Genomic DNA, 19,282 nt, shown 5'->3' on the forward strand with positions numbered 1-19,282 from the left:
AAAATATCCAGGTATTGATACTCCCACTCAATGTGTATCATCTGCTGTTCCAAATTTCAGCATCACTGAGAGAAGATACTAAACCCTATTAACTATAATCATTTCAGAGCAAACTCATGTACTAATAATAATAAACCTTAAGGCAGGGGTACTTGATGAAAAAATTATCTACTGTTCCTATATTCTGGGTATATTTGTAGTAACATTCTGGAATAGGTTGGGTCATTAAGGATAGTAAAATTACTATTATGGAGGAGATGAAGAGTAGAGATACAATGGAAAGAAAAAAAGAAATGAATAATACAAACCAACTTAAAAGAAGAAAAAGATGGAAGGATTTGTGTTAGTAGCATGTAATATTAAGAGGGCAAAGAGGGACCAAAAGGAGCAAGTATAAATCTGACCTAGGAAAACAAAAATAGAATGGTTTCCAGTTACTGCTTTAAAACATTCCAAGAATACAGGCAAATGGGTTGAGGGTGTAGTATTGATAAAAGGTGAACATTTATTAATTCAAAATAAAAAGTATCATGTAAGATAAAAGTTGACATTAGAGCTATATATAATAACCCAGGCCAAAGTGGAGAAGTCTCTTATTGAGTCTTGCTTGTGTGGATTTCCTCAGGATTTGGGACCTTTAGAAAGACGCCCACCAACCTTCAGCTTCAAGTGTGTTTCTCTGGGTATGGCAATAGTGATCACACTAGCTCACCTCTAAAAAATTTCTAGAAGGTTCCCACCAATCTTTGGTATATCTAGGTACCTATTAACTTCCTGTTAGTTTGGAGGAGAGGGTGTTTAATTTTCTGTGATTAAGAAGCCTGGTTATTCAGTGTTGGGAGATGTAGTCTTCTGTGCCCTCCTGAAGAGAACTCCTCATGTATCCAGTGCTGTCAAATCCAGGGTGTGGTACCCAGTGGATATTTTGGAGAGTGTGAGGTGTGGCAGTGTAAGGTGGAGGTATTTTAATTTGTTTGATGTGATGCTGGGTGACCCATTGGGCAGGGTGTATATGGCTGCTGCCCTCTCTGGAGTGGACAGGTCACTGGTCAGTATACTTGAACCTGGGCACACTGGGAGGTGGATAGTGTTTGTGGGGTGCTCCTATGCAAGCCCATTGTGGGGCGTAGTGTCCAGTATGCATGACATTTTTGGCTGGATGCTTGTGCTTATCCTCAGAAATGACCTTTCCTGAGTTCACCTTGATGCTGCTGAATCTGGGTGGCACCTAGTATGGGCAATTTAGAGAAAGTGAAGCTCTTGGGGAAGGTGGTATGGATGATAGAGACAAGAAGAACAGGTAATGGGGTTGGGGGAAGGGGCCCTAGTGACATGGGGCTTACCCGGGAAGGTGAGGCCAATATGATAGGGGAAGGAGGGAAAGGCCAGCTCTCATTTCACCATGATGCTTGACTTCCCCGCCCTCACAGGGGCCTCAACACCTGGGATCTAGAGACCTTGGTGATGTCTGGCACCCAGGCAGTCTTATTGAGCAGCAAAACAAACTGTTAGTCTTCCTCCCGGTCACTTAAAATTCTCCTAGAGAGCACTTGATTGACTATTTAAAAGTGATTTAAATCACAAAATTATGTACACATAATTTTATGTACACAGCATTTTATTTTTAATGTAAACATTTTTTAAAAGCATGTTATGTACAGTGTAGAAAAGTACAGCAGGAGACAAAACATTTCCCATAATATAGCAACTTAAGGGCAAAAATAATTCTTTGAATACAATCCGCAGTCCATTCACATCAGTGTAAACCTATGGATATGTGTTCTCTACTGAGGCCCTTACCAGGACATTTTGAAATGGCAAGATGGCTCCTTGTTCTTTCTGGATTTTGTTTCCAATGTTATTTCACCCTAGCATATTTAGGGGTGCCAATTCCACTCCTCAATAGATTTTCCTTATTTCTTTATGCTTCACTTGAACTCATTCATCAACTTCTGAAGGGTTACTCAGTGTTGTCTTGAGCAACCAAACATCTTCATAACCAGATTTGTTGACAAGCCTGGATTTCCTGCAAGCCCTGCACTAATTACTGTTAGTTCCCCTGAGAGAGACTAGAATTCACTGGAAGTTTTCACACTTAATGAAGCAGCGAACACATTGAGATTTTTCAATGCAGTCATGGGTTTCTGTTGTGCAAAGGGCATGTGGCTGCCCTTTCCAAAGCCAGGCACTGAACCCTCTCCTGGAGCCTCCTCTCAGTGTCCTTTGACCTCAGGGAGGTCAGGACTACACCCTGGAGAGGAAACCCCTACCTGAGTGGGGCCCATTACTAGGGGGAAATGGATTACGGTGCTGACACAGCCTGTGTCCTGGACCTTGAGGCCAACGCAGGTGCAGAAATTGTATCCCTGGCATTCCACAGCTAGCTCCACCTGGATGGAGCATCCTTAACTGGGACTCTGGACTGCCTAGGATGCTAGAACCCAGGGACTCTGAACCTTAACCCAACCCAGTGGGACCATAAACCCCCGACTACTGCACTGTAAAAGACAGGCCCTGATGAAGGCCATCCATGATTGTGGGGTGCAGCAAGGCAGTCTTGTTGCTGCTGAATTTGGGAGGTACCCAGCACTGATCATCCACAACCTCAGGAATAACTTCTTGCACTTCACTGAGGAATTCTTGGATTGGCACCAGGAGACTTTTGGATTCATCCAGCTCTACCTGGGTGGTAGATGCAAGCACTGCTTGGCTTTGCGCAGCAAGGGGAACTCGCCTGCAAAGGAATGGTCTAATGGGCCTGCAATCTTTCACCTCCAATTCTACTTCCAGTACAACCTTACCTCCCAAACCTCTGCCTACTCCTGGGTGGAGGAGCCCAGTGCTGACTGGAATGCAGGTGGCAGGTCTTCCAGGAAATGTCGGCCATACTGGCTGCACCCATACTGGTCATTCTGCATAGCGGGTATGGGGGTTTCTTCATCATGCGCTGTACCATGCTGCTGGACTGGCAGCCTGGAAGATCACGCGTGGAGGAGAATCACTGAGGAGTTGTACAGGGACCTCTTTTAGGCTCAGTGTAAACCGTGAGTTTCTCTTGAAAAATAGTTGAACTTTTCAAGACCTCCCTGAATGTCACTGATTTCCAGTTGATCATGATGTGTTATATCTCAGAGATATTCATAGTATTTACAGGAGAAATCTCTCCTTTCCAGAGGGCTGGAGTCACTTTGAGAGCTAAGGTTGAGCACATACAGTGCCACTGTCCTCTGAGCTCTACAAACTCACTTGTGTTCAGCAGTATTATTTGTGAATGACCATTCTGCCCTTGAAAGATAGCAGACCTCAGAGCTGCCTTGCTGGGATGCTGTGGCAGACTAGGTTGGCTCACCTATTGGATTCTTTAGGTGGGGAAAAGTGCTCTCTGATGTCCTAATGAATTTTCTTACTTTCCTAGGACCCCACTCCATTATGCCAGTGCCTATGGACATTCAGAAGTGGTGGCCCTGTTAATAAAGAAGCAATGCAACATTGAAATTTCTGATAAGAACTATAAAACACCGCTGATTAAGGTACATACATTAGTAGCCTAGGGTTACTAGAGGTGGATTTTATTGAAATGCTTGAATAAAAAGTGTTTAATATAATTTAAATATAACTAATTTGTGAAACTTGTGAAACGTTTGGCTTGCATATCTTGAATTTATGGTACATTTCTTGTTGTAATACCAACAGGCAGTAGAACACCAACATGATGAATGTGTAGAAATTCTTCTAAATAATGGCACCAATCCAAATGTTCAGGACATTGATGGACACTCTCCTCTCCACTGTGCCGTCTTTTGTCAGACCACAGCAATGGCAGAAAACCTGCTTTCACACAACGCCGATATAGAATTACAAAATAGGGCACACATCTCCTGATTTTATTTCTAGATCGTTTGAAATACATTTGTTTTAATAGTGAGATATGTAGTGTCCATTTCCATACTTAGAAACTTAAGCACTCACTGCAGGAAAATGTGTTGAAAACTATGAGCTGTGGAAGACTTCCCTTTAAGTACGATACTATAAGAGAAGTATTAGAAGGCACAGCTTTCTTGTATGCACCAATTGCAAATATTTGTGAAAACACTGAATTTTTAAAGGTAAAACATTTCCTATTTCCAGATTATGTTTTGCACCCAAGCTTTTTTCTAAGTAGTGTAAAACAAAACAGGGAAGCAAATTTTGCCCTGGAAATAGGCTTTGTCTTAAAACTCAAACAAAACAAAAGGATTTTACAATAAGTGGTGATCTTACTGCTGTAGGAAAAGGTAAATAAGAGTTAATTATCCCTCTGTGTAAGGCTTGAGCAGGAGCAATGGAAAAGTGGAAAATGTAAGCCATATTCAGGCCAATGTGGAAATTAGATAATTAAGGAAAAATAGTAGGACGATTTTATGTTTTGTAAATCTTTTCCCAGTTTCTGTATATAGATGAGGTGCTAGTCAATTTGGGGAATAACAATACTTAATTTAGGAAAGGAAGATGCAGAGTTAAAAAAATGTTTAAAGAGTAGTTTTAGGAGGGTTACATATGAAACCAAGCTGCATTTTGAATTTACTGGTCCATATTCTCTCACTGCCTAGGAAACTTACATAGGATCTTTGGTAAATGGCTGTCTCTTGTTTTTATTTTTGTTGTATGGCAACTGCCTAAATTATTAAAGGAATCATCCCTGTAAATGAGAGATGAGATGAAGAGATGATTGTCTGCTCCTCTTGTTCTCTACTAGAATAGTATCTCAAAGTGACCTGGGGAAGATTTTAACAATTTAGAAACCTACACTCTTCTTTGGAGGTTTATATTCAGTAAATCCAGTAGGGCTTGGATGTGGATATTTACAAATATATCCTGAGATTCCTACCCAACTCCTAGAGACTAATCACTAAATTGAGAAATGTAATATAGAAATTTCCAGATCTCCAAAACTGAAGAAATATTGGGAGAATTGGAGTTTGACTTTCTTCTGATCTCTTCTTTCTGACAATATTAGTTTAACTTACAGTTGTTTTTCTCTATTTCCACGACTGGGAAATTAAAAGAAGTAGGATTAGTGATAAATTTTTGGCTTACAGAATACAACTTTTTTTCCTTCCAACATTAACCATTCACTATCATTTAAAAGGTGTAGAGAAGTTTTTTTTTTTTTTATGGCTAGTCTTTCAGTAAGCAAAGACTGACCTTTTAAGAGTTTTATGTTTCTGTTACCATTTAGGTTTTTGGGTCAACAAATGCTGACTTTAAGAATGGTTTTCTTGGTTAGAATAATAGCAAGTATTGAAATTTTTTATCAGAGGCTGGATGCTAGACTGTCTCAGTAGATCTGTTGTGTTTCTGGGGCTCCAACTTCATCAGCTTAGCAGTTTTAAAAACAAAACCATGTAGAAAACATCGAGGGGGATCCTCTTAATAACTTAGTGTCAGCATTCCTATGCAACTAAATCTTATTAAAATAATAGTCTGGGAAAACAGTAAATAAATGGAGTATTAGGTCATAGATGGTGTTGGAAAAATTTTAAAATGAAGATATTACGATTTTTTTGTATTACATTTTAAGACCTCATTTTTGGGGTGAAAAAATAATATTAAAGAAAGGAAAGATTTTGCATACAAATACTTGCATTGTACATGACAATTTGGAAATATCCACAGCAATGATAAAATCAAGGGCTTCAGATTAAATGTAACCCATGGATATATTTAATTTGCCTTCATTCTTTGAGTCAACATTTAAAACTCAGGTGAGTTAGGTTTTTCATGATGGTACAATCAATCCATGTAGATCAATATAACTTTTTGTAGATTCATTAATTTTTTGAAATAATAACTTTAAATTGCAATTAAAATGGAACCAGAGTAAAATAGAATCTAAAACATACATGTGCACTATGATAGTGAAAATAATGATAAACTAGGGTTATCATTATAAGTGAGAATATATTTTGTGTTGAACTTTCTAACAGGTAATAAAAACAGCTTTCATTTTATAATGGAAGCAAATGCAGGGACCAATTAGAAATGAAACCAAGGTTATTTGAAGCCTCTTTAAATTCAAAACCCATTTCCTTAGTAACTCATTTGGAGCAAGAGTGCCTGACATTGGTATCTGAGATTCTGATACCATAAATAGAATCAAGTAGGTTAGTACTACGTGGAGGAAGCTTTCTCCTTATTGGAAAGTTTTAGAGCTGTCTCCCTGCAACTCTTATTTCCTCCAGTGTGACTGTTTGAGACACAAAAATTGGTCAAATTGGTATTAATAATGACAAAGGACTTTGTTAATACTGGATATATAATGAACACTTTTATAATATTTCTCTAAGAATGGATCAAGGAATCTTTATGATGAGGTTTGGTATTTCTTGAAAAGTACACATTCTTTGAAAAACAGATGGATAATCTGCACTCTAGAAAAGAATATTTAGCTCATTAATTCCAACAGTACTTAAATCCTTTCCCTTTTATGTTTTGGTGTTTGGGGCTATGGAGATAAAAGACCTAGTTCCCGTCCTCAAGAAGTTATTGGTTTGGATGGAAGTTGCAAACATACAACTTTAAAATACCATGATACTATGACAGAGTCCAAGCTTTCTGGAACCCAGTAGATCTTTATAAGGTTTCTGCGTCAGTTGAGAAATTTTGTGAATAATTTGTTTGTTGTTTTCTAGGATGGGCACACACCACTTTTACTTGAAGCACAATAAACAACGTGTGGCAGCACTTTGAGAATAAAGCAAACATACATTTAATTGACAATGAGAAAAGGTATAATAGTGATATTTTTTGAAGTTTAATGGAATGATAATTTATGTAAAGAATAATAAATTAATGGGAAGAAGAATATTAACTTACAATTATTGGGATAAAGTGAAACATGAACACAAATCACCTTTTAGAAAAGCAATTATTCAGACTAGGAAATACAAATAACATTTTATAGTATGATTCAAATTTTATTATAATATTGGTTGATGTTTGTCATTTGTAATCTGAGTTTATTGGTCGTAGCATCAACCCCTTAACCAAAGGAGTTTCATATTAGTTTCATCAGTTTTATAAAGTATGGGCTTCTTGTTTACTTTTCATTCAATACTGAAATTCTTAACCTTTTATCATATTTAATCTTCTGATTCTTTGAATTTTTTCTGTAACAGTGCTCTATTGAACATAAGTAGGCATTGAAAATCATTTACTTTTGAATGACCCTTAGCTTTAAACTGCTTTCTTTGAAGAACATGGATTTTTTGTTATCTCTAAGTGAGTATTAATTACTATCGCTAGATTGCGTTCAGTTCTCCATTTTCATTTCTAACATATTTTGATGGATGTATTTTTTAATTGACCTGAGCTAAGAAAAATAAAGTAGCTTTAGTGGGATAAATATTTGCTAATAAGCATAAGTCATAAGTGGGTGAGAAAGAGACAAGTGATAGGTTTAGATCCAAACATGACTGGTTTGAATTCCTACCTTTGCTAATTGCCATGTGTGTCACCTTAGAATCATTACTCATCACTAAATATGTTCCTTGACATGAAAATGTGGATAATATATGCTTGAAGGATGGTTGGAAGGTTATGTAGATTGTAAAGATTTCAGTGCCTCACAAATGCTTATGATCATTATTCTCTGAAACTGTGATGACTATTATTATCACGCTTTCTTTCTTTCTTTTCTTTCTTTCCTTTCTTTCCTTGTGCTAGGGGTTGAACCCAGGGTGTCAGGCATGAGAGGCAAGCATTCTAGCACTAAGCTAGAGTCACCAGTCCCTGTCTCAGGACTTTTAAAATTTTTATCCTTAGGAATCCCAGCAATATCCATTACATTCCAAGTATAACCCCTGCATGTGGGGCACAAATAGCATCATATCTTTGATTTTTTAGGGGGCTATTTTGGTCTTGCAATGTCAGGTTAACAGAAAAGGAGTTTATGTCTAAGGAGGAAAATTTTCTTTCACCAGAGGGTGGAAAAACAAGAAATTTCCAACCATTCTTTTGTTTCTGTCCATTCTGTTGCTACAGTGTTGCAGTTAGAATTAGTCCTGTAGTCTGGTAATGATTAACTTTACTACTACTTTGTCCTGACTGATCCAGATCCCTGAGTCTTCCTGGTAATACCCACATACACTTAAAAGTTAACATTTTTTCTTTTCACATATACATATGCTGATATGCTCAGCCATTGTTTCTCAATGGGCACTCTGCTTTGGTTCAGGATTCCTAGCTTTTTTTTTTTTTTTTTTTTTTTTTTTTTTTTTATTTTAAACAAATGGGATACATGTTGTTTCTCTATTGTACATGGCTAAAAGGCATACCATTTGTGTAATGCATAAATTTACATAGGGTAATGTTGTTGATTCATTCTGCCATTTTTTCCTTCCCCCCTCCCCTCCCACCCTTCCCTCCATCTATACAGTCCTTCCTTCCTCCATTCCTGCCCCCCTCCCTAAACCCAACTCAAACCCCAACACTAACCCTTCCCACCCCCCATTATGTGTCATCATCCACTTATTAGCGATATCATTCTTCCTTTGGTTTTTTGAGATTGGCTTATCTCACTTAGCATGATATTCTCCAGTTTCATCCATTTGCCTGCAAATGCCATAATTTTATCATTCTTTATGGCTGAGTATATTCCATTGTATATATATACCACATTTTCTTTATCCATTCATCAATTGAAGGACATCTAGGTTGGTTCCACAATCTGGCTATTGTGAACTGAGCAGCTATGAACATTGATGTGGCTGTATCTCTGTAGTATGCTGATTTTAAGTCCTTTGGGTATAGGCCAAGGAAGTGGGATAGATGGGTCAAATGGTGGTTCCATTCCAAGTTTTCTAAGGAGTCTCCACACTGCTTTCCAGAGTGGCTGCACTAATTGCAGCCCCACCAGCAATGTAAGAGTGTACCTTTCTCCCCACATCCTCGCCAACACCTGTTGTTGTTGTATTCTTTGATAATTGCCATTCTAATTGGGGTGAGATGGAATCTTAGGGTGGTTTTGATTTGCATTTCTCTTATTACTAGAGATGTTGAACATTTTTCCATATGTTTGTTGATTGCTTGTACATCTTCTTCTGTGAAGTGTCTATTCATTTCCTTAGCCCATTTGTCGAATTGGATTATTTACATTCTTGGTGTAGAGGTTTTTGAGTTCTTTATAGATTCTGGAGATTAGCGCTCTATCTGAAGTATGATTGGCCAAGATTTTCTCCCACTCTGTAGGCTCTTTCTTTGCATTGCTGATAGTTTCCTTTGCTGAGAGAAAGCTTTTTAGTTTGAATCTATCCCAGTTATTAATTCTTGCTTTATTTCTTGTGCTATGGAGTCCTGTTGAGGAAGTCTGGTCCTAAGCCGACATGTTGAAGCTCTGGACCTACTGTTTCTTCTATAAGATGCAAGGTCTCTTGGTCTGATTCGAGATCCTTAATCCATTTTGAGTTTAGTTTTCGTGCATGGTGAGAGATATGGGTTTAGTTTCATTCTGTTGCATATGGATTTCCAATTCTCCCAGCAACCATTTGTTGAAGAGGCTATCTTTTCTCCATTGCATATTTTGGCCCCTTTGTCTAGTATGAGAAAAATTGTATTTATTTGGTTTGTGTCCGTGTCACTCTATTCTGTACCATTGATCCACCTTTCTATTTTGGTACCAATACCATGCCGTTTTTGTTACTATTGCTTTGTAGTAGAGTTGAAGATCTGGTATTGTGATACCCCCTGCTTCAATCTTTCTGTCAAGGATTGCTTTAGCTATTCTGGTTTTTTATTCTTCCAGATAAACTTCATAATTGCTTGCTCTAATTCTGTAAAGTACATCATTGGGATTTTAATTGGAATTGCATTGAATCTGTATAGCACTTTTGGTAGTATGGCCATTTTGACTATATTAATTCTTCCTATCCAAGAACATGGAGATCTTTCCATCTTCTAAGGTTTTCTTGAATTTCTTCTTTAGTGTTCTGTAGTTCTCATTGTAGAGGTCTTTCACCTCTTTTGTGAGATTGATTCCCAAATACTTTATTTTTTTTCGAAGCTATTAGTGAATGGGGTAGTTTTCCTAATTTCTCTTTCTGAAGATTCATCGCTTATATATAAAAATGCCTTCGATTTATGTGCATTGATCTTATATCCCGCTACTTTACTGAATTCACTTATGAGATCTAAAAGTTTTCTGGTGGAATTTCCTGGTTCCTCTAAGTATACAATCATATCATCAGCAAATAGGGATAGTTTGAGTTCTTCTTTTCCTATTCGTATCCCTTTAATTTCTTTGGTCTGTCTAATTGCTCTGGCTAGAGTTTCAAGGACGATATTGAATAGAAGTGGTGAAAGAGGGCATCCCTGCCTGTTTCCAGTTTTTAGAGGGAATGCTTTCAGTTTTTCACCATTAGAATGATATTAGCATGGGTTTAGCATAGATGGCCTTTACAATGTTAAGGAATGTTCCCACTATCCCTATTTTTTCTAGTGTTTTGAGCATGAAGGGGTGCTGTATTTTATCAAATGCTTTTTTCTGCATCTATCGAAATAATCATGTGATTCTTGACTTTAAGTCTATTGATATGGTGAAGACATTTATTGATTTTCTGATGTTGAACCAACCTTGCATCCCTGGATGAAACCCACTTGATCATGGTGCACTATCTTTTTAATATGTTTTGTATGCGATTTGCTAAAATTTTGTTTAGAATTTTTGCGTCGATGTTCATTAGGGATATTGGTCTGAAATTTTCTTTCCTCGATGTGTCTCTGTCTGGTTTAGGAATCAGGGTAATATTGGCTTCATAGAATGATTTGGGAGAGTTCCCTCCTCTTCTATTTTCTGGAATACTTTGAGAAGTATTGGAATGAGTTCTTCTTTTAAAAGTTTTGTAGAACTCGGCTGAGAACCCATCGGTCCTGGACTTTCTTTGTTGGTAGGCTTTTGATGACTTCTTCTATTTCATTACTTGAAATTGGTCTATTTAAATTGTGTATGTCCTCCTCGTTCAGTTTAGGCAATTCATATGTCTCTAGAAACCTGTTGATGTCTTCGAAATTTTCTATTTTGTTGGAGTATAGATTTTCAAAATAGCTTCTAATTATGTTTTGTATTTCGGTCGTGTCTGTTGTGATATTTCCTGTCATTCCGAATTTTAGTGATTTGGGTTTTCTCTCGTCTTCTCTTGTTAGTGTGGCTAAAGGTTTATCAATTTTGTTTATTTTTTCGAAAGAACCAACTATTTATTTTGTCAATTTTTTGTATTGTTTCTTTCGTTTCAATTTTGTTGATTTCAGCTCTCAGTTTAACTATTTCCTGTCTCTACTACGTTTGGTGTTGGTCTGTTCTTCTTTTTCTAGGGCTTTGAGCTGTAGTGTTAGGTCATTTATTTTTTGAGTTTTACTTCTTTTATTAAATGCGCTCCATGAAATAAATCTTCCTCTAAGTACCCGCTTTCATAGTGTCCCAGAGATTTTGATATGTTGTTTCTTTGTTCTCGTTTACCTCTAAGAATTTTTAATTTCCTTCCTAATATCTTCTGTTATCCATTCATCATATAGTAGCATATTGTTTAATCTCCAGGTGTTGGAGTAGTTTCTGTTTTTTACTCTTTCATTAATTTGTAACTTCAATCCATTATGATCTGATAGAATACAAGGTAGTGTCTCTATCTCTTGTATTTGCTGACATTAGCTTTGTGGCATAATATATGGTCTATTTTAGAGAAGGATCCATGTGCTGCTGAGAAGAAAGTGTATTCGCTCTTGGTTGGATGGTATATTCTATAAATGTCTGTTAAGTCTAAATTATTGATTGTGTTATTGAGATCTATGGTTTCTTTGTTCAATTTTTGTTGGAAGATCTGTCCAGTGGTGAAGAGGCGTGTTAAAATCACCTAGTATTATTGTGTTATGGTCTATTTGGTTTCTAAAATTGAGAAGGATTTGTTTAACATATATGGATGAGCCACTGTTTGGGGCATAGATGTTTATGATTGTTATATCTTGCTGATTTATGCTTCCCTTAAGCAGTATGAAATGTCCTTCTTTATCCCTTCTAACTAACATTGGCGTGAAGTCCACTTATCTGAAATGAGGATGGATACTCCAGCTTTTTTGCTGAGCCCATGTGCATGTATGTTTTTCCCCATCTTTCACCTTTAGTCTATGGGTATCTCTTTCTATGAGGTGAGTCTCTTGCAGGCAACATATTGTTGGATCTTTCTTTTTAATCCAATCTGCCAGTCTATGTCTTTTGATTGATGAATTCAGGCCATTAACATTCAGGGTTATTATTGAGATATGATTTGTATTCCCAGTCATTTGGTTCATATTTAAAATTTTTGACACATCTTGGTTCCTCCTTTATTGACAGTTCCTTTAGGATAATTCCTCCCTTTGCTGATTTGCTTCTTTGTTTTTATCTCTTCCTCATGGAATATTTTGCTGAGAATGTTCTGTAATGCTGGCTTTCTTTTTGTAAATTCTTTTAGCTTTTGTTTATCATGGAATGATCTTATTTCATCGTCAAATTTGAAGGTAAGTTTTGCTGGGTATAAGATTCTTGGTTGGCATCCATTTTCTTTCAGAGCTTGAAAAATGTTGTTCCAGGCCCTTCTAGCTTTAGGGTCTGGATTGAAAAATCTGCTGATATCCGTATTGGCTTCCCCCTGAATGTAATTTGGTTCTTTTCTCTCACAGCCTTTAAAATTCTGTCTTTATTTTGTATGTTAGGTATTTCATTATAATGTGCCTTGGTGTGGGTCTGTTGTAATTTTGTGTATTTGGAGTCCTATAAGCCTCTTGGACTTGATTTTCCATTTCATTCTTCAGATTTGGGAAATTTTCTGATATTATTTCTTCAATAGATTGTTCATTCCTTTGGTTTGTTTCTCTAAGCCTTCCTCAATCCCAATAATTCTCAAATTTGGCCTTTCATGATATCCCATAGTTCTTGGAGATTCTGTTCATGATTTCTCACCATCTTCTCTGTTTGTTCAACTTGTTTTCGAGGTTAAATATTTTGTCTTCAATATCTGAAGTTCTGTCTTCCAGCTGTTCTATCCTATTGGTTGTGCTTTCTATGGAGTTCTTAATTTGGTTTATTGTTTCCTTCATTTCAAGGATTTCTGTTTGGTTTTTTTCAATATCTCTAACTCTTTATGAAATGATCTTTTGCTTCCTGATTTGCTCTGTTAACTGTCGATTGGTGCGATCGTTCAATGCCTGCATTTGCTCTTTCATCTCACGTTGCTTCCCTAATCATTTTAATTATGTACATTCTGAACTCCCTTTCTGTCATTTCTTCTGCCATGCTGTCGTTGGATTTTATTGATGTAACATCTAGATTTGTTTGGGGCATTTTCTTCCCTTGTTTTCTCATATTGTTCAGGGATCAGTGGGTCATTAAGATATTGCAGATTTCCTCTATCAACTTATAATGTCCCTGAAGATTGTTAGTATATCCCCTCTTATCCTTCAGTAGCCTGAAGTCTTGGAGGAGGTTGATAATGCAGAGCTCCACGAAGAAGCTGCCTCTCTAGGGGTGGTACCCTCAGGTGGAGTATATTCCCTGCTAGTGGGCAGAGGTGCCTCCACTTGTTGACCAAGTGGTCATCCAACGGGGAAGTAGGCTGCGGGCTGAGGCAAGGCCTGTTTGTGCCTATGTCTCTGACTTTACCGTCCCTGTGGGAAAACTCCCCGGCCGGGAAGAGTCACTCGGTGGGGACGTCTCGCTAGTCAGTTGCCCTCCTAGAGGTTCCCCTCAATCTACAACTACCCCCTGGGCTGGGCTGTCTTCTTCTGCAACGCTCCCAGGGGCCCGGACCTACGTCCTGGCCTGGGAGCCTCACCCTTCGCAGGCGAGTCTCCTTAGGCTGCCTCTCCCAGAGAATCTGCCCGCCGCCCTGGAAACTTCGCTCCGCCCCTAGGCGTGTCTCTGTGGCGGCTCTTCCAGCAAGAAGCCACCTAGCTCCTGGGACCCTGGTCTGCACCAATCGCCTGGCTATGCAGCCCCTCCCCTGAGCCACCACCTGGAGCCCCGTACAATAGCTCCGAGACACAGAGACCCGCCACACACCTCCTCCTCCGGACAGCCGCCCGGTTTCCGACGCAGTCACTAGGAATCCAAACAACTCACTTTGGGTCTCCTCCTCCCACCAACCACCCGTAGCCCTAGGCAGTCACTCCAAGTCCAAGTGACCCGCCCTGTTTCTCCTCCTCCTCCTTGGGGTAGCCGCCCGGGTGTTCAGGAGCGGTGGCTCCGAGACCAGGTGACTCACCACGCTCCTCTCCAGGCAGGCCACCGGTGTTCCGGAGCGGTTGCTTTTAGGTCCAATTCAACTCACCACTCGCCTCCTCCTCTGGCAACCGCCTGTGGTTCTGATGCAGTCACTCACAGAACTAAGCGTCCCACCGCTCTCCTCCTCCAGGCAGGCCACCAGTGTTCTGGAGCAGCTGCTCCGAGTTCAAACAGCTCGTCACGCAGCTCCTCCTTCGGCAACCGCCCGCAGCTCTGATGCAGTCACTCCCAGGTCAAACAACAAGCCACGCTCCTCCTCCTCCTCCGGGCAATCTCCCGGCACTCAGGAGCGCTAGCTCTGAGTTCAAACAGTTCACCACACAACTCCTCCTCTGGCAACCGCCTGTGGCTCTGATGCAGTCACTCCTAGGTCAAGCAACCCACCACGCTCCTCCTCTTCCTCTGGGCAGTCCCCCGGTGTTCAGGAGCGCCCACTCTGAGTTCAAACAGCTCACCACGCAGCTCCTCCTCTGGCAACCGCCCGTGGCTCTGATGCAGTCACTCCTAGACCCAAGCGACCCGCTGGGCCTCTCCTCCTCCTCCGGGCAACCCCCCGGTGTTCGGAAGCAGTCACTCTGGGTCCAAACAGCTCACCACGCAGCTCCTCCCCAGGCAGCCGCCCGGAGCCCCAGCGGCTGCTCGAGTCCAAGCGCTATGCTGAGCCGCCTCCTCTACGATGATCCCAGTTGTCCGTGTTTACGGCTCCAGTGGGGGGAGGGGCGTCTCGCCGAGCAACTCCACTTCACAAATTCCCTGCGTTCCGGGGCTACCGCCCCATCCGGGACGCCTCCCCAACAGGAGAGACTCACCCGGCTAGCTTTGAGTTGGTCCCAAGTCTCTCACTATCTCCTCTTTGAATCTTGCGTCCTGGAGCAGTGTGAAATGCAGCCGCCCTCTAGTCCGCCATCTTGGCCCCGTTCCAGGATTCCTAGCTTTATTCACCCCACGGTGAGCACACTGATCCTGCCCTTCAACTTACAACCTTATGTGGAGCTCACATTGCTAGCCTAGATCTTCATGATGAGTGGTCCTTTGAGGCATTTGTTTATCATTTGGCCAGCACATATCATTTGGCATCATTCATAACTATGGGATAGACTCAAAAATTTTACAGGAAGAGTTGAGAATTCCCTTTTATCTTTTCTAACAGATCTGTACCACAAAGCCTCATTATAGATTTTGGAACAAATTTTCTTTGGTTGTGGGAGGCCCCAGGTTAGTTTCCCAGTGAGGGTGCCAACTTTTATTGGTACCTTACATGATTTGTTTTCCCTGAGAATAAAAATTTACTTGGCTACTTGGATCTGTGCCTCATTTTTCAGAATATTAAAATTCTTCCTCAAAAAAAAAAAAAAAAAAAAAAAAAAAAGACTTTAAACAGAATTCTCAGAAACTGAAGTAGATTCATTGCATCTAAAAGAGCTAAGCCTCATCATGACACATCAGTATCCATGTATAAAAGAGGGTTGTTTCTTTCAAGGTAGCTAGAGATCAACATGGAAATTAAGCCTCACTCTGAACAAAGATCTGCTGTAAGAGTAATAGTCCAAGCCCAGTGATTGATTAGTTTCATTATAGAGGATATTTATGTCATTCAATTATATTTAAAAATAAATCAAGTTATAAATTATTAAATAGGTGATTTGTCCTAAACAAGAAAGCACAGAGAATATCACAGCCTGTGGCTCAAATTAAGACTCATTAGTATTTGTTAATAATTGTAATATTTGATCATTAGAACCTATGAAAAATTGGATTTTACTCAGGTTTCAAACAGAGTTCAGCATTAATGTATAAATTATTCCATTACTTTACTATTTCTCTCAGCATGGTTTATATTCTCTCATTATATCTTCAGAACAACCTGGTCAACCAAAGAAGTACAATCCTTATTTTTTAGAAGGAGAATTTGAACCTAAGAGAAAAATGATTTGTGGAAGAACAAAGAGCTATTGGTTGTAGAGAGAGAACATCTTCTCAGTTCAGGATACTTTCCTTTATATCAGGCTCATCTAGTTAATGTCTTGAGTCTTGAGCAGGTGAAATTCACTTCACCTTACTTCTTCTTTGATTACAACTTATGGGTGCTTCAACCCCAGCTACTTGGGATGCTGAGGCAGTTCGATCACATGAGCCCAGGATTTCAAGATTAGCCTGGGCAATGTGGTGAAACCTTATCCCCAAACAAAACAAACACCCCCTCTCCGAACAACATAAAAATAACTGTGCGGTTAATAACCTCTAGAGAGAACTTGCACATTTGAAATATATGGAGTCAAGTACTGATATTAACTTTGATTCTATCTAAAACACTTTTCACAATTTATATTTGGTTAGTATTTCTCGTATCAGCATTGATAACTAATTTCATTACTTTTTCATATATCATAATAGGAAAATAATTTTGGAACATACTAGTGCAGAATATGAACATACACAACCAGGAAAGCAGGTAAGTCTTTTTTTTTTTAATTTATTTTTTTAATTGTATACAAATTGGATACATGTTGTTTCTCTATTTGTACATAGAGTCAAGGCATACCATTTGTGTAATCATACGTTTACATAGGGCAATGATGTTTATTTTTTTCCCTTCCCCCCCACCCCTCCCACCCCTCTTTTCCCTCTATACAGTCCTTCTTTCCTTCATTCTTACCGCTCTCCTTATCCCTAACCCTAAACCTAACCCTAAACCTAATGCTAACCCCTCCCACCCCCCATTATATGTCCTCATCCGCTTATCAGCGAGATCATTCGTCCTTTAGTTTTTTGAGATTGGCTTATCTCACTTAGCATGATATTCTCCAGTTTCATCCATTTGCCTGCAAATGCCATAATTTTATCATTCTTTATTGCGGAGTAATATTCCATTGTATATATATGCCACAGTTTCTTTATCCATTCATCAACTGAAGGGCATCTAGGTTGGTTCCACAATCTGGCTATGGTGAATTGAGCAGCAATGAACATTGATGTGGCTGTATCTCTGTAGTATGCTGATTTTAAGTCCTTTGGGTATAGGCCAAGGAGTGGGATAGCTGGGTCAAATGGTGGTTCCATTCCAAGCTTTCTGAGGAATCTCCACACTGCTTTCCAGAGTGGCTGCACTAATTTGCAACCCCACCAGCAATGTATGAGTGTACCTTTTTCACCACATCCTCGCCAACACCTAATGTTGCTTGTGTTCTTGATAATCGCCATTCTAATTGGGGTGAGATGAAATCTTAGGGTAGTTTTGATTTGCATTTCCCTTATTACTAGGGATGTTGAACATTTTTTCATATATCTGTTGATTGCTTGTACATCTTCTTCTGTGAAGTGTCTGTTCATTTCCTTAGCCCATTTGTTGATTGGATTATTTGTATTCTTCGTGTAGAGTTTTTTGAGTTCTTTATAGATTCTGGAAATTAGCGCTCTATCTGAGGTATGGTTGGCAAAGATATTCTCCCACTCTGTAGGCTCTCTCTTCACATTTCTGATAGTTTCCTTTGCTGAGAGAAAGCTTTTAAGTTTGAATCTATCCCAGTTGTTGATTCTTGCTTTTATTTCTTGTGCTATGGGAGTCCTGTTAAGGAAGTCTGATCCTAAGCCAACAAGTTGAAGATTTGGACCTACTTTTTCTTCTATAAAATGCAGGGTCTCTGGTCTGATTCCGAGGTCCTTGATCCATTTTGAGTTGAGTTTTGTGTAGGGTGAGAGATAGGGGTTTAATTTCATTCTATTGCATATGGTTTTCCAGTTTTCCCAGCACCATTTGTTCAAGAGGCTATCTTTTCTCCATTGCATATTGTTGGAACCTTTGTCTAGTATGAGAAAATTGTATTTATTTGGGTTTGTGTCCATGTCCTCTATTCTGTACCATTGATCTACCTGTCTATTTTGGTACCAATACCATGCCGTTTTTGTTACTATTGCTTTGTAGTAGAGTTGAAGCTCTGGTATTGCAATACCCCCTGCTTCGCTCTTGCTACTGAGGATTGCTTTAGCTATTCTAGGTTTTTATTCTTCCAGATGAATTTCATAATTGCTTGCTCTATTTCTGCAAGGTACATCATTGGGATTTTAATTGGAATTGCATTGAATCTGTATAGCACTTTAGGTAGTATAGCCATTTTGACAATATTAATTCTGCCTATCCAGGAACATGGGAGATCTTTCCATTTTCTAAGGTTTTCTTGAATTTCTTTCTTTAGTGTTTTGTAGTTCTTATTGTAGAGGTCTTTCACCTCTTTTGTGAGATTGGTTCCCAAGTATTTTATTTTTTTTTGAGGCTATTGTGAATGGGGTAGTTTTCCTAATTTCTCTTTCTGAAGATTCATCATTTATGTATAAAAATGCATTGGATTTATGAGCATTGATCTTGTAACCTGCTACTTTACTGAATTCACTTATGAGTTCTAAAAGTTTTCTGGTGGAATTTCCAGGTTCCTCTAAATATATAATCATGTCATCAGCGAACAGGGATAGTTTGAGTTCTTCTTTTCCTATTCGTATCCCTTTAATTTCTTTGGTTTGTCTGATTGCTCTGGCTAGAGTCTCAAGGACAATGTTGAATAGAAGCGGTGAAAGAGGGCATCCCTGCCTTGTTCCAGTTTTTAGGGGGAACGCTTTCAGTTTTTCACCATTTAGAATGATATTAGCCATGGGCTTAGCGTAGATTGCCTTTATAATGTTAAGGAATGTTCCCACTACCCCAAATTTTTCTAGTGTTTTGAGCATGAAGGGATGCTGTATTTTATCGAATGCTTTTTCTGCATCTATTGAAATAATCATGTGATTCTTAACTTTAAGTCTGTTGATATGGTGAATGACATTTATTGATTTCCGAATGTTGAACCAACTTTGCATCCCTGGGATAAAACCCACTTGATCGTGGTGCACTATCTTTTTAATATATATTTGTATGCGATTTGCTAAAATTTTGTTGAGAATTTTTGCGTCGATGTTCATTAAGGATATTGGTCTGAAATTTTCTTTTCTCGATGTGTCTCTGTC

The 19,282-nt window shown here is 39.0% G+C and overlaps 1 protein-coding gene across 1 annotated transcript in view; it reads right to left on the reverse strand.

Annotated features, from left to right (window-relative positions):
- Positions 1-2,490: 2,490 nt before the first annotated feature.
- LOC124985685 (ankyrin repeat domain-containing protein 26-like) overlaps positions 2,491-19,282 on the reverse strand; it is a 123,165-nt gene continuing 106,373 nt past the window's right edge. Inside the window, exons 25-26 of the mRNA XM_047554347.1 lie at positions 2,821-2,973; positions 2,491-2,734 (exon numbers count right to left, since the gene is read on the reverse strand). Of these exons, the coding sequence (XP_047410303.1) occupies positions 2,491-2,734; positions 2,821-2,973 (397 nt within the window). The remainder of the gene's footprint in view (positions 2,735-2,820; positions 2,974-19,282) is intronic.

The sequence above is a fragment of the Sciurus carolinensis genome, chromosome 5 (genome assembly GCF_902686445.1).
Source record: "Sciurus carolinensis chromosome 5, mSciCar1.2, whole genome shotgun sequence".
In the NCBI taxonomy this organism is placed as follows: domain Eukaryota; kingdom Metazoa; phylum Chordata; class Mammalia; order Rodentia; family Sciuridae; genus Sciurus; species Sciurus carolinensis.